This window comes from Trachinotus anak, unplaced genomic scaffold (assembly GCF_046630095.1).
Source record: "Trachinotus anak isolate AG129_WGS33_773 ecotype Australia unplaced genomic scaffold, CSIRO_AGI_Tana_v1 ptg000003l, whole genome shotgun sequence".
NCBI classification, from domain to species: Eukaryota; Metazoa; Chordata; class Actinopteri; order Carangiformes; family Carangidae; genus Trachinotus; species Trachinotus anak.
In genome coordinates, this window is record NW_027273854.1 from 6,762,102 (window position 1) to 6,777,433 (window position 15,332).

The following is a 15,332-nucleotide window of genomic DNA, read 5'->3' on the forward strand; positions in this document are numbered from 1 at the left end:
TTTGATCGCCAGGTAGCTGCTGCAGAGGGTAACATATTAAAGGTCGAGGAAAGACAGAGAGATGGGACTGAGGGGGGGATTGATCGTAAGGATGATGACATTGTGTGAAAGATAAAGTGAAGGCAAACAGGTCAGTGTCAGCCTGTGGCATTTCTTTACACTATATACCCCTGCAGAGTTTAAACACCGGGTGCAGTTATCGTTCCACTTGCTCAGTCAGTAATGTTTTCAACTATAAAATTATTTCAGCTGTGCTCATGCCAGTGAAGGTACCAAGTTCAAATTTACATACAATCTTTATTCAAGGTCATAGACATCTCTCAAAGGTATAATCCAATGAACAGCAACACAGGCATTTACAATTCAAGGACAAATAATTCACTTTTACAATAACAAATTGAAGGTGTTTTGCCTCTTTCACCAGTTGTTGCCTTTTAAATTTGGCTGGCAGACCACAAACCAAATACTCAGTTGACAATACTTCAAGATTAATAAAACATGTCCATGTCAGCACAGACATTCATGAAACTAAGTTTTTATGATTCTGTTAATTCACAGTCTGATGTCCTTTGCCGTTTTTTCCAAACTAGATAATGAGACCTTTGACCTTTGCCTCTTTTTTCATTATGTCAATTTAACGAAATGCATTTTGTAGGACATGACTACAATAACACAATTCACTTAACATTTGAAGACTGAAATACTTTTTTAAAGATTTGAAAACCACAAAAATAAATGAATTTACTCAACTAATACTGACCAGATTGCCAGTCTATGGGCAACATAAGGACATCTACAATACTGTGACTGAACACAGACAATTGTATTTAATGGGAAAAGACAGTGCGCTTTCCTTACATAAGGAATCTGGAAAAAGACTGTTAAAACACTTAAGAGGGTGCCTGTTAAATATTGTTTTTTAACTTCCCACACTGTTAGAAAGATGTAAATTACCTATTTGGCCTATTATAGATTCTATTACTTAATATTAGCTTTATTTGACTATATAATGATTGTTTACACTCAAAGTGAGGTTGCATGTTTCTTTGTAAACATCTGGCCAGAACTTCAATATCTTAAAAACAATACGAAACATAAGTGCTGTTCAGATGGACTGATAGAATTCCTCGCTCCTGGAAGGTAAGGCAGGCTTCTCGAACACCTGAACAATCCCTGTAATGCAGCACACTCTCCAGGCATAGATATGGTTTTTGCGTGCTTCATCCTCACAACTCCACAGGGTATAACGACAAAGCACTACACAAGCGGCTACTGTAAAGATACATCACTATCAAAATGCTGTCGGTGTGAAGATTTTGGTGCTAGGTTCTCAGTACTTGCTACAGTGTTTTTATCTTCTCTACACATCTGTTACTACTTTGTGATCCTGTTGTTTTGTGCGTGTCTTTTTGAAAGTAAAACTGCCATTTTTAAACTGGAAACATCCATTAACAGCTTCCCAAAGCCTGATTGTACAGTCTCCTTTTTTTTTGTGAATGCTAGCAGACACTCAAAAACAAACCACGTAGTTTGTATGTTGGGCATTTTTGAGATGACATGTTTACCAATTGTAAACTTTAGGCTACATTTTCAACACTAAGGGCCAGTTTCCTAGACAAGACTTGAGTGGCTTTTTAAACCAGGCTGCTGGCTCCCAGACATGGTCGGGAATAATCCTGCATTTAACTCAGTCTATTAACTGAACAGATTCCCTGAAGGAAGATTAAAGTTCCTCCACGATTGAAGGTACTGAAACTTCAATCACACCTCTGGTTTGGAAGGTTGGGTTAATGGTCAGTCAGTGATTTTATACTATGGGGTTTTTGTGCTCAAACAGCTAAGACAGGTGTTTCACATTAACCTGGTTAGTGAGAGCTGCGCTCACTGGAGGACCAACACAGGTGATTGAAATCCAGCTTGTCAGTCCAGCAGTTCAAAAAGTCTTGTTTCTCAAACAAAATTAACAATTCTCGATTTAAGCCTGGTTTCATTCGAACTCTCACTAGGAAACAAGCACTTTGATCTTGCTACAATAATATTAGCTTGCTAAATCACCGCTACTATAAGATTTAGATCTGGGGTACATCATTACTAATTTGTGCTTATTTGAGTTGTTTTGTAACGTTTCAATTGCATAACAACTTCATGTTCTCCACAAGATGATTTATAGATTTCTGGTTGTGTTTTTCTGCAATGATATTAAAATCCTAACCTTCAGTCACAGACACATGGCTTCAGAGGACTGGTGAGAGCTGGTGTTTTGTCTGCCAGGCCAGAGAGGAGCTGCTGCTGCAGGCAGGCAGATCTTGCCTTCCCCCAAAAGTATAATTATGCCACTGCCCAGGTTCATTATGCTTTTCCTTTTCTCTTCACCTCAAGAGATTAAACCCCACACTGAGACACAATCTCAAATCCTGGCCTGCGATGAGCATGCATCGATTTAAAATTGCATTGACAAAGGCTTTGCCATGTTGCATGGCTGTTTCCAGAACTTTCTGAACGCTACATGAGCTCATTAGCTGCAATTAGCTGGGTTTCTCCGAATAAACGTTTTTGAAGCTCTACCATCTGGACATAAGCCTAAGTGCCACACACTGTGTTATCTTTGGGGATGTCATGGCGTATTTTCTCCCTTTCAATTATCTGGCCTCTGTGTCTCCTGGCGTATCCTCAGAACCATTAAAATATGAATGATTCTGAATATAGTTCCTGCTACCAGCAGACTGGAAGCAGTGAACAAAATTAGTCATTTCACAAATGATGTTTTAATTTGAACTTTAGAAATAAATCACTTTGTCCTGATAAAAATCAATCAATTTTCAAATTTATGAAATCATCATGCATGATGACTAAATCAAAAAATGTAGTTATTTAACTACTTCTAGTTGATTTCTTTCTTTTGTTTCAAAGTGAAACTGAAAAACAGACATTTGAATTATTATTCATATCAATATCATAATATATAAAGAAAGACTAGCATCAAACAACTGAACAGCTTTGCTGGGTACTTTTTAAAATTACATCAAATCAGTTATACTAAACAACAATTTACAGTCAACACTTAATTTTTTTGCAGTCTATGACCATTCCTCTCTACTTTTCACACTGATGCCCAGATAAGTTCATTATTTTATGGTGCAGCTGTGACGGTGTAAGCTAATTTTTTTTACCATTTCAGTTGCCAATTCATCAATTGTTAAGTTGACAAACACAATTAAGGCTGAATTAAAGGACGGTGAACGTGAGCTGTCACATACATGTCTTCACAGATGCTGACTCACTGGTGTCACACAGAGGGAAAGAACTGAGTTAAAAGAATTGGTCCTCCCACCACTGCCTTTGGCCTCTTCGGTGACCTATCATGAGCTTCGTGGAGAGCAATCTGAAAAGTCCAATGAAGCTGTGCTTCAGGGGAGTGTCAGGCTTCCCTGCTGCTGATCGGTCTGACTGGCCTTAAAACACCAAGTCTCAGAAAGTGCAATTTCCCAAAGCTATGTGTTGTTTCTTCGTGATTTCCTTTTATTCCCAGCTGTTTGTTAGTAAGTGACTATATGATTTGGAAAATCAGTGTGAGCTCATGCTTTCACATCCTAAATAAGCTTTCATGCATTACATCTCCGCAATGTCGGCGAAGAACGTGAAAAGTCTCAAAACCTGTTTAACTCCCCTGCAACTACTGAGCATATCTGAGGTATAGATTTAGACTCTGACTGAACACTATTGGATATGTAAGCTACCTCCACAAAATAGTTCTGAAATGTTAAATCTATCATATCAAAGATCATACAACAAAGATAACGTTACCTCATTACAAAAAATATAGACTAGTAACATTTAGGATCAGCTATCCATTAAATTCTAAAATATAGTTGAGACAGCATAGGGTTGCACAGTGACAGGATGCTCATTTCCCAGTTGGAAAACAGCGATAAGCTCCACTGTTTTCCTTTTTTTTTCTCTTTTCATTTTGGTATAATTACTGAACAATCAATAACATTGGGAAAAAAAAAATTCAAATATTGTAAACATCATACCAGTACAAAAGCACATGTTGCAAGACGTGGTCAGAAAACAGCGAAACAGGCAGTGCTGACAGCTTTTACTCCTCCTCCATCGACTTCTCAATCTCCTTCAGCCTGCGGACAAACTCCTGAGCCTCCCTGTCTCCGATGCGAGCGTCCAGCATCCTCATGATTGGCTTCTCTGGAGGGGAGAGCAAACAGATGAGAGTAGTTCCCACACCTGACACAAATATCTCTAGATTGAATGGCTTTTCATGTTGTATTGGAAAAGTAATTGGAAACTCAGTGCTACACCCTCTGGTCTCCGAAGAAGCCAATATTATGTTTGTGTAAAATAAAAAAAATAAAAAAAACACTGATACAGCCTGGAGCTATATGTACCACTGGGTTTACTGCGAGACAGGTGCAGAATGACTGGCTGGACACTCTTGCCGGCCGCTGAGGCGTTCGGTCTGCCTGGCCAGCAGAAGTCGCTGAGAGGAGCCACGGCTTCACCGGCGAAGTCGTTGGTGGAGAGCCAGTCATAGTCCATCACAGTGAAGGTCAAACAGGCAAACCTGTGTCTGTACTGTTCAGGACTGACGTGGCTGGGAGACACAAGAACCAAACAAATCCAGCTTATTTTAAGCACATATAAACAGGAAGAGGAATACAGGGGAAAATCCTACTCACAAGTAAAAGAGTTCGTCAAATACTGGGTGCAGGGTCTTCAGCTTCACTTGTGTGCGTTGACTCTTGGCCATAGGGAAGAGGTGATGAGGACAGAGCTCTACTATGACAAATGGGTCACTGAGACCTGAGGAAGACCAGAGAAGTGAGTGAAAACTCAAACTTCAAGACAGCAGCCTGCATTTAATTCAGCCTTTTTTCACAGTTTTACCATTGGCATCCAGTGCGATGATGTCTGCAGCATGCAGAATCTCCACCGTCAGTCTCTGCTCTGGAGCATCGTAGTAGCACTTGACACTGATCCGACCGTAACGGGTATGTTTGAGTGTTTTCTGCAACATGAAGCATGTTGTAATGTGATGTAAAAGCACAAAGATTTTTTTTCCCAACGGAAACATCCTGGAATCATGAAGGACAGAAACACATTCAGCATTTTATGGTGTTCTACACGTTGCATCATTTGAAAGCATCCTGTTTTTCCAACACCTGTTTTTCCGGGAGAAGGCAGATTGAGATTGAGACTGAGTGTCCAATCAATACTTCTCTGTCCACCCTACAGCTGAAATGAGATTGTCAGCCAGGTAAGTTGAAACGCACCTGGTGGGAAATCTTCTCCAGATAGTACTGTTCAATCAGCTCAAAGGAGGAACACTTATTCAGCCGGAGCTCCTCATCCAGGGCCTGAAGCAGCGTGAGGACGGTCAGAAAGGGGGAGAGAGATAAATGACACGGTGGGAAGAAGGACATCAATCTGACCTTTCACCCAAGGTTGATAGAGTCCCCACCTTGTAGTCTCCACTTTTCATGTCTTCCAGGGACAGACCCTCTCCCCTAGCATGGAAGAACTGCAGCACAGTCTAAAGCATTCAAGTTGAGAAAAAAAAAAAGAAAAAAAGTAAGTCTCAGCATAGTAAGGAGACATGTTGTTCACACAAACAGCATGAAACCTGAGGTAGGAGGCAAACATGATATCTGTCTGCCAGACTCCAAAAGCCCATGCCATGACTTCTCATGCAAATCTGTCACGTCCTTGCCCAGCTGGTTAAATTGGCATTGGAATATACAGCAGCTCCCACATTATCATTCATGAGGGGACTCACTTTGGCAATGAACTACCACCTAGTGACTTTATAAATATCTGATATATGCAAATGACTGCACGACAGCAAGCATACAGAACTAATTAAAGGCTGATGATAATGGCGGCGAGGATAATCTTCACAGAGATGACACGTGTCTCTTTAAGCAGACTTAAAAGGACATGTGTCGAGTCTGAGCTGGAAACAGCAACAAAAAAAAAAAAAAAAGGTACTGTGAGATAAAATTCACCAAGCGCTGACCTCCACTGTGTACTGGAAGCGGTTGTAAAACTCCACCTGAACGCCTCTGTTTTCTGTGACCGAGTCCAGGATCATCCGCAGGAGCAGCTCCCACATGCTTTGCAGAGCTCTACAAGGCAGCAGACACAATGAGACACCCACACGCTTGTGTTTACCAATTACACCCCTGTACCCTCACTCAGCCCCATGTATGTTTTCACTGATAATAGCTGAATAATGATAACTTGTCTGAGGGGTGTTATCATTGTTACAGAGTGTACATTCATACACAATCGCAGCATCTTTTTTATTTAAAAATTTTTTTTTTTTTGCTGAGCTGTCACACGTTTCATCTAATACTGTCAAATGGATGAAATCTCATTTAGAGCAGAGTTGACAATGATGGGGATTATGTCACTTGTTTAAAGGATATGTCTCTTTTATGGAGGCAAATCCTGGCTGATCTTCCTCATCAAATCATTTTACATCTTAAAGTATAAGTTTTTTTTTTTTTTCACTGGAGGTGGCTAAAGTCAGACCTACAAATTCTACACACTGGTTTTAGCCAGTTGTTGATGATTGAATGATTTTGCACTGGGTGTTTCTTTAAACTTTTATCATTAGCTGCACAGGCACACCAGGTGGAAATGAGCACTTAGTCAGAATGTGTCACAATTATAACTAAGACAAGTTATTTTAATTAAAGCGTATTGTCCCTGTTAAGCAAAAATAAATGAAGTCATATTCATGGGGAGGACAGAGGAGAAAAGGGTAATTACCTAGTCAGGTTCTCCTTTACGAGGTTTTCAGTGAGGATGACCATAGTGTCTTGTAAGTACTTCATGAGAGGGGACACAGCCTGAAGGAATGTCACATTAACAGACATTACATTTCCTGCAGCTGCAAACACCACTGTTACAAAGCAAATCCGCTGTAAGGCCTTACGTCGTCGTTGTTGATGGAGTCTGGGGACAGGCTGATGTGCTGGATGTACCTCCGCAGCTCGGGCAGCATCTGCACGGACAGAATCTCTCACACATGTGCATGCAAGTGTGTTTGTATACACCAGTACACAAAGATACAGGGATTAACACAATATGAAGCCATGGGTTATGAAAAAGGACGAATGTGACTGAAAGCTATTATCGCCGAAATGGGTGCAACAGTCACAAAAATTCACGTATTGTGCAGAGTTTACTGTAGTGTTTGTTTTTAATGCAGTGTGCAATATTAAATAAAATCAAATATATAGCTGTCAGTGAGTGAAAAAAAACCCAGATCTCCAAAAATAGTCTTCCATTTAGTGATGGACATGGATTTTATTTTATTTTTTTCTCTAATTCGTACAAGGTTTTTATGCATATTTCATAAAATCATGAAGAACTGTGCATTTACAATGTTTTTACATGACACTGACAAACTGCATCTATGTCCCTGTGGGTATCACACGTTCAGGTGTGGTGAGAGTGCAGGCGTTCACCTTGTCAGTGAGCAGCGCGATGAGTCGCTTGGCTTCTCTCTGCAGGTCCAGGTCCATGTTGAACAGCTGCCCGTTGAGCGCCTTGTAAACCTGCTCCTTCCCCTCCATCCCGCAGGACTCCACCATGGCCCGCTCCACGCCTTGCCAGTCCAGGTCATGGGGCAGGTGACCCAGGAAAACGCGCACATACTCCATGTCGTTCAGGGCGATGCAGAGCTAGCAGAAAGCGAAGAGGAGCCCGAGAGGAGAAACAGAGGGTGGAGGTGGAGAAACAAAGAAGGAAAAGAAGCAGGGCTACAGAGAAGTGGAGGGATGGGGTGTGAGTGTAAATGACGAACGACTAGAGGCTTTTTTTTTTTTTTTTTGGATTGTAAACATATCTGTTCTCCTGTTGAGCCCTTTGCGTTGCCAGGGAGAACACTTGGTGACATTAACTTCCCACGTCATTGTATACCCTCCCCCGGTTCTGCCGTGCTACAGGCGTTACCTGCACTGTGAAGCTCTTGTGATCTCGGCCCAGCTGGTTCCTCTCAATCTTGCGTGTTATCATCTCCGAGTAGCACACAGCCTCACTGCAGAAATTCTACGACAGATAAAAACCACGGTGCTGTTATTACGGGGAAAATCCTGGTTTCTAATAGGTCTAAAATCTCATCCTGACTATGTGTGTGAGTCTGCTCTGAGTCGTGTCTGTGTGTTTGCAGGATGCGAGTACGGCAACACTGGAAGTGGCACTCACGTCTGTCAAACGGGTGACAAAGATGAAAGCCCCCGCAGAGTCTGGCCAGGCCAGCTGGAGCCAGATCTCGCGTACCTGGCTGAAGCACGTTGTCACTTCCACCGCTGAGGAGCTGTGTTTGGCCAGCTGCACCGGCTCCAGCTGTACACAGAACACACCAACCAAACAGGCAACATGTTTGTCAAGACTGTCCAATGGCAGGAAAAAAAAACTATTGACTTTTTTTAAAGTTCTGTGATACTTTATTTCAACCCCCTGTTTAATATGCACAAGGAGTACATAAAAAAAATTAAAATATATAATGATATATTGTAGTTTCAGGAGATTCAAACACATTTACAGTCTCAGTTTTAATCTTCCTGTGAAAGATTTGCACATTTATTGAAAAAACAAAAGCGTAAGAAAAACATCTGTCTGGATATTGAAAGTAATTGGAAACCTACCTCCAAAATATCTGACCTCCATTATTTTAATTTCCATTGGCAACATTTCAAGGGCAGACGCCTCTCACCTTGTCTGTTTCCACTGCTCTGCGGATCCGGTCGCAGGATCTGTCGTGAACAATCTGCAGCCACTTATGAATCGAGGACTTGAACCAATTATGAAAGCCGGTCAAGGCCAACATTTTGGCATCCCTGTCAGAGAAGAGCACATATAATATACACTCAAGGCTGAAGAAGAGGTTGGAATTCTCATCTTTTTGCTGACATTTCAAACAAATATCCACCAGTCAGACACTTTTTACGCTGCTATGTGAATAGAACTGAAAACCAACTTGAGTGGAAGAAACTCCCGGAAGCCTTTGAGGATTTTCAAGGACATGAAGAGCTCGAAGATGGTCTCTCCCATTGTCTGAGTCAGTCTGGAGCTCTCCTGCTCCACAGTCCCACACACCCGCTCCATCGCCACATTCACATCATCAGCCACCTGAGGGACGAAAGAATTTGACTCTATTCAAGCACAAAGCGTCAAAAGTTAGCGGCAACAATACAGTAAGACTTTGTTATACTTTTTTTTTTTTTTTTACAATGGCTCTTCACATTTTCAATGACATACCTGTTTCTCCAGCTGCCTGTAGGATATGCTGAAGAAATCGACTTTCACAGCGCTGTGAGAACAAGAACAAAAACAAAGGATGAAATGGAATCGGTCCAACAATGCAAATCAATGTTTCCGTGGCAGGCAGCAGAAAATGTCTGCGTTGTTTTCTTTTCCTGTATATTTCTTCTAGGATGCGGTGCATGTCTTGCACTATTGATATTCACCTATAGAAGAGTTTGTTGTAGATGTTCTGGCCTCTCTGTACGTCTCCACACACAGCATCCACCACCTGAACCAGCTTCTTCAGCTGCTCCTCCAGGGTCTACATTGTCAATACACAACGAACATGATCCTGATCATCCCTCAATCCCCAAGGCACAGTCAGTACAATTAGAATACATTTATATTCATTAGTATAAACGTACCCCCTCCTCTGGTTTATATCGTGCAATTAAGCTCTCGTACCACTCTGCTGATCCTTTCTGTTGAATTAATTACACAAATTAAAGAGAGTAAAAGGGTTAATGATGTATCTATGTATGTATGTATGTATGTATGTATCCTCAACACCTACAAATATGTCTTCATTTACAATGATAAAATAATAAACATACAAGATAATAGAACAATCAAGTAAAACAAACACATAAATACAATTTAAAAAAGACTGTGACAAAATCAAGAAAAACAGGTACAAACAGAAGTTTGTAGGTTGAAAAGATTAGAGTTTATGGATTTAAAATGACCAAGAGTTTCCAATTAGTTAATTTTTAACCTGTTAAAAAAACTTAAACAGAGAGGATTTAATGATTATGATTATTATGATTATTATGATTATTTAACCTTTAATGCTTTGTTTACATAAAGCCACTGTTTTTATGTAAAAAAGACAAGAACTGAATCATTTTCCATATAATAAATGCTATGTTACACACACACACACACACACACACACACACACACACACAGAGGACCTTAGGGGACACATCAAACAACTGCAATGAAAATATTACATATTCCTTTTCTTCATATTATTTCTCATTGAATTTATTTTTTATTCAACATCAAGATGTCACCATAATCTGAAACCTCGCAAAGGATTTTCTGCAATGCAATTTTAGGATTTATTCTCTAAAGAAATAGTTAATTTTCTGCTTTAGTTTCTCACCAAATATGATACATATAACTTCCACGCTGGTTTGGTTTCCCTTGTACACCATGACTCTTTCAGTATTGGTGCCACTTTTGGTGATTATTTATCCAAATTAATACTTTTGTCTCCGGAGAAAAACACACATTTAGTTTTGTGAGTTTTAAAACTAACTTATGGGTTATTGAATGCAACTTGTGAATCAGCAGAGCAGTGTTACAGATGATGAGCTTCATTCATAACTTACTTATTGCTCTTTCATTGTTACCTTAATAGCAGTGGTGATGTCCAAATGCAGCTCATTTCGAAGAGGGCATACGGTCTTAAACGCCCGCATGTTTTGCATGTAGCCGATCCCCCTGGCATACACAGACAGGAAGAGGCCAGTTACAATACAAGACTGCTTTCATGTCCCATGAATGCTGGTTTCACACTCACATACGGTTCTCTGCATTCTTCCCACTTTAATTGTATACAGGATTGTGCATTATCTATGCAAAAGGGGAGACATGTAAATTTAACTGTTAGGTGAGTCACTCAGTGTGTGTGTGTGTGTGTGTGTGTTTCTGAGAAGTGTAGAAAATCCTCCTCGAGGTGTTAATCACTGGGTAGAGCCAGATTTCTTACGGGGGAAGTTTCTATTAAAAAAACAGCCTCCAAATTAGTCTGAAACAGCAACATGAACTTTAATAATTAGCAAATTTTACTGGCTGCCACTAGTGTGAGATACACTCCTAAATATAGTGCATTTTACTGCTCTAACTTCCTTGTTTTGTTTGATGGTAACTGGAAGTTGTTCTGTTAAAGACTTCGATCCAGAGCAGGATATCTCTACAAATACCAACCAAATGGAAATCAAATCAAATCAAATCAAATTTTGTACAGACAAGTTTCTCATGACTTCATAGACACCTGAGCTTTCTGGTTTTAAATTTTCCCTTGGCCAACACATTGTCGTCGCTGGCAATGTGTCTAGAAAATTAATGCATGGATTTCCATGAAATTCACTGTGGATATTCATGTCCCCTTAAGGATGAATGCTTATGATTTTGGTGATTTCTTCAAGCTAGAAGTTCCACATGTGCACATGGAGGCTATATCTGTATCTATTAATTAATCTATAATCTTCAATTTGATGCTCTGAAAAAGCAGTAATCCTGTCAGATTTTCATGACTGCATGGCCCTAATACCAGCGTTTATGACAGGATTTGGTCACTGATTTTACTGGGGGAATAGAAGCATAATATGATATAAAGAATAATAAGTTAAATGCTACCAAAAGTAAAAATATATATACAGTACGTCGTTGCTTATATCTACAATATGTTAGCGTGAATAGCCCCTATGTTTCAGCTTTTATCCACCAAAATTAGAACAAATGTTTATTATCTCTTCTGATATGAATAATGAGAAATGATTCAGGTATTGCTGTTTGAGTAAGGAGCCCTCCGAGCTTCCTCCACAGAGTGTGACTGACTGGTTGTAGTCTCTCTGTGTCTGTTGGGGTGAGAGGTTGGGCGTGTTCCCGGTATGGCAGCACGGGCGAGTGCGTGACGTGATGTGATGGCAGTGTGACTTTACCTCAGCATGAGCTCGTAGCGTGTAATGGCAGCGGCGCTGGTGCAGGGGAAAACCTGACGCATGTTCTTCATCAGGCACAGACAGTGCTCTGTGTACAGCCTGAAGCTGTCTGACAGCTGCCTCTCCTGGACACAGGAAGGGCCCTCAGTTATAGCTTCAAGTACACTGGCTGTGAGACATTTTTGGCTGAACCAAAAACCTTGATGAATGTCAGTGAGGAGCTGAGCTAATGAGGTGACTGTTTCCAGATGATGAAAGGTTCTTTCCTACCGGGAGGCCAACAGCGGAGAACCTACCAGGTCTCCCCTCACAGAGGGGGGGTCCCACTCTGCATCGATGGTCCTCAGGAGGCGCAGCAGCAGGGAGTAGCACACCCTCTGGGTCCGATGGTGGCTGCTGTAGCACTGCCAGCGACTGCGTCAGAAAACAGAACATGCGCTTTTCACCTGATGCTAAAAGCGTTCATATTTGGCTTGAACCATTTTCTTCCTCCATTAATACTCACATAATGGCCTGTTGGAGAGGTGAGAGATCAGTTTGCACAGCATGATGGGTTAGCACAGTCCATGCTGGAGGACAAACCTGCCCGTTCCAGTTGTAAGGCTCTCTCTAGATTACATGTGGAAGATAACCGAGTCATTTCAATTCCACGTAGACAGAAGAATCTGTTCGTACTCATCAAAAACCATTTTACAAAATGGCATAAAATCAACAAACAACAGAAATATTACTACAAACTGATGAACTATGAATACATCACATAAACATAACTATAATTAATCAAATCCAGACTGGAAACAGATCAGAATACGAACCCACACGTGTTCACACCCACATGATCTGGTGTTTCTGTCTGGCAGCTGAAATATGAAATGTTCTTTCTGTCCTTGCAAAGCACTTAAGTCATATTCAGAGTGCAGCTACCCAGACTGCACCGCTAAACAGACTTTAACCACCTCAGCAGCAACTGTGACAAAGGAGCATGTGCACAACAGTGTGTGCTGTGCCGTTCAGTCAGTTCTATCCTGCAATTTACTGCTTAGATTTTTCTTGACACTGAAGAAACTCCACTCTACAAAAACAAAATGAGTTTCCCTGCAGTCAGAGGAAAGCCTGATCATTTACTGGCCCCTAGAGGTCATGCTGTTTGTGGTTTGACTGACAGGCCAATCAAGCAGCCAATCAGCTATGACCACCCTTAAAGCTCTGTGTTTTTACAAGGGAGATATAATACAATACAATAACACAAAAATAACACATTAAAGTGATTAAATGATTGAATGATACTGAAAATCAGTACGTCTTCCTTATAAGGATTGTTTTGTTTTGACAAAATAATCTGGAGGAGACTCACCTTAACATGAGCGTGCTCATACTCCACAATCTGACTCAGCAGTTTCTTGTGAATGGAGACATTTGAGTCCTTCTTAGACAAAGTTGTGTCTCTCTGGAGGGAAAAAAGGAACATCACACGTTGCACTTCTGCATCACCTACGCTGAAGACGACACACTGAATCAGCGTGATAGGCCTACACACCTGGCTGGTGAAGAGCTTCAGTATCAGGTGACATTCTCCCTGAACCTTCGACGCACTCGATCGAGGCTCCAGCTTGAACCAGGTGTCGTAGCCGACGACAGGAATCTCCTGCAAGAAGGAAACCAGCTGGATGACTGACACTGACGCACCTGCGGGGAAATCCCTCGTGTTGCGTCCTTCAGTCTACTTGTGCTGGTGTTTGATTTGTCACAGCAGCTTGGCACCTCTGACTGGCGAGAGGTTTTCGTTTTTCAACTATTCCACCTAGAACACTCACATTCAGAGGGATGTTGATGCATCCCAGGAAGTCATCGGCGTTCTCCTCGGAGCCTGATGATGCAGATCCATTGGAGCGCACTGACTTGGCTATCTGCTTGAAATACCTGACGAGAGAGAGCGGAGTGAGTTCCTGTTTAATTGTACTTTGACAGTTACAATCTAACAGTTTTCAGCTGTGGGCGTTTAGCTGATGCTTTTATCTGCGGTGACTTAACATCAGAGCAGCAGCAGAGCGAGTTTCATTTCCTAATGAAAGTTAGAATGTTTCTTGTTTTTTTTTTGTTAAAATGGAAACTGCAGATTTTCCACCACAGAATTATGATCCCCTTGTCTTTTGTGTGTGATTGGCATTCTCAGGTTCTCATTAGACATGTCTGCCATTTATTAGTCTCTCCATGATCCCACTGAACTCTCTGTGTGTGCGCAGCTTTATTGGCACTGGACTTTTCTGTATGTCAGTCTCTGTCTTTAGGGGTGAAGAGACAAAAAGCAAATGATCTCCTAATTAACAAGCAGGATGGCGTCAGTTTAAAAAATTTTTTTTTTTTAAACAAATGTAGAGAAGCCAGGCGTCTTCATTCCTAATGTGAATTTTCTGGCTTCATGTAGATGGAAATTACCCATTGAAATGATTCATCTATCCACTGCCACAACGCAGAAAAATGGATGAATGGATCAATTGCCAACATATTTAATTGTGCACAAAATCAGAACCAGTTGCACTTCAGCCCTTCAAAAAAAAAAAAAAAAAACTAACAAAGCTGCTTAAATGAATTAGCAGCATTTCTAACAAAAGATGCATCTAAGACATTTACGTCATTGAACTTCATTGCAGGGATAACATTATGTTGTTTCTTCTACCTGCCCATTCCTCGAAGTCCACTGACTTCATTGAGCTTTTTGCAGGCCTCAGCAACAGACACGTCATCGTCATGATCCCTGAAGAGAAGAGGATAAGTCAGAGGTTGTTACTGCCTCTCATTTCCTGCAAGAACATGTTTCAGTATCTCTACACAATAAGCTCAACTGACAAGTGAAGATTGACAGTCACGACCCATTGTGGTTGATCTGCTCAACTCACTCCAAGACTTATGGCTGTTATATAACCTGACTCAAATCTGCTGTAAAGCCAAAAAGGCTCATTTTTCAGTTTGGAGTGGAGGTTCCAAGATCAAAAGGCAACTTAATTTGTAAATTGATAATTTCACACTGAAGGACACAATGGATAAAACTGTCAACTGTAACCAGAACCACAACTAATAATTTCTTCATCCCACTTCTCTTTGCTTGGAAATTGAATGTTACTGTAAGAAAAAACTGGACAAAAGTTGTATAATAGCCACAGCTAAAAACATTTGTTTTTGTTGGGTCTTTTGTGTATTTTATGCAAGAAAAAAAAAGCAGAATAATATAATGATGAATGAATACAATGAATTCAAGGTGCTGTCTCTTACCATATGTCCAGATGTAAGATGTCATTGTGGACATCATCTATTTCACTGTGAAAAAAAAAC

At 40.8% G+C, this 15,332-nt stretch overlaps 1 protein-coding gene across 1 annotated transcript in view; it reads right to left on the reverse strand.

Moving 5' to 3' along the window:
* Nucleotides 1-277: 277 nt before the first annotated feature.
* baiap3 (BAI1 associated protein 3) overlaps nucleotides 278-15,332 on the reverse strand; it is a 38,165-nt gene continuing 23,110 nt past the window's right edge. The window contains exons 9-34 of the mRNA XM_071470498.1: nucleotides 15,273-15,317; nucleotides 14,680-14,757; nucleotides 13,817-13,922; nucleotides 13,540-13,647; nucleotides 13,357-13,449; nucleotides 12,508-12,611; nucleotides 12,299-12,416; nucleotides 12,003-12,127; nucleotides 10,689-10,779; nucleotides 9,696-9,752; nucleotides 9,495-9,592; nucleotides 9,286-9,337; nucleotides 9,005-9,156; nucleotides 8,741-8,864; nucleotides 8,230-8,370; nucleotides 7,978-8,073; nucleotides 7,491-7,706; nucleotides 6,956-7,024; nucleotides 6,790-6,869; nucleotides 6,032-6,140; nucleotides 5,477-5,548; nucleotides 5,289-5,372; nucleotides 4,903-5,023; nucleotides 4,695-4,818; nucleotides 4,404-4,609; nucleotides 278-4,203 (exon numbers count right to left, since the gene is read on the reverse strand). Of these exons, the coding sequence (XP_071326599.1) occupies nucleotides 4,100-4,203; nucleotides 4,404-4,609; nucleotides 4,695-4,818; nucleotides 4,903-5,023; nucleotides 5,289-5,372; nucleotides 5,477-5,548; nucleotides 6,032-6,140; nucleotides 6,790-6,869; nucleotides 6,956-7,024; nucleotides 7,491-7,706; nucleotides 7,978-8,073; nucleotides 8,230-8,370; nucleotides 8,741-8,864; nucleotides 9,005-9,156; nucleotides 9,286-9,337; nucleotides 9,495-9,592; nucleotides 9,696-9,752; nucleotides 10,689-10,779; nucleotides 12,003-12,127; nucleotides 12,299-12,416; nucleotides 12,508-12,611; nucleotides 13,357-13,449; nucleotides 13,540-13,647; nucleotides 13,817-13,922; nucleotides 14,680-14,757; nucleotides 15,273-15,317 (2,773 nt within the window). The 3' untranslated portion in view covers nucleotides 278-4,099. The remainder of the gene's footprint in view (nucleotides 4,204-4,403; nucleotides 4,610-4,694; nucleotides 4,819-4,902; nucleotides 5,024-5,288; nucleotides 5,373-5,476; nucleotides 5,549-6,031; nucleotides 6,141-6,789; nucleotides 6,870-6,955; nucleotides 7,025-7,490; nucleotides 7,707-7,977; nucleotides 8,074-8,229; nucleotides 8,371-8,740; nucleotides 8,865-9,004; nucleotides 9,157-9,285; nucleotides 9,338-9,494; nucleotides 9,593-9,695; nucleotides 9,753-10,688; nucleotides 10,780-12,002; nucleotides 12,128-12,298; nucleotides 12,417-12,507; nucleotides 12,612-13,356; nucleotides 13,450-13,539; nucleotides 13,648-13,816; nucleotides 13,923-14,679; nucleotides 14,758-15,272; nucleotides 15,318-15,332) is intronic.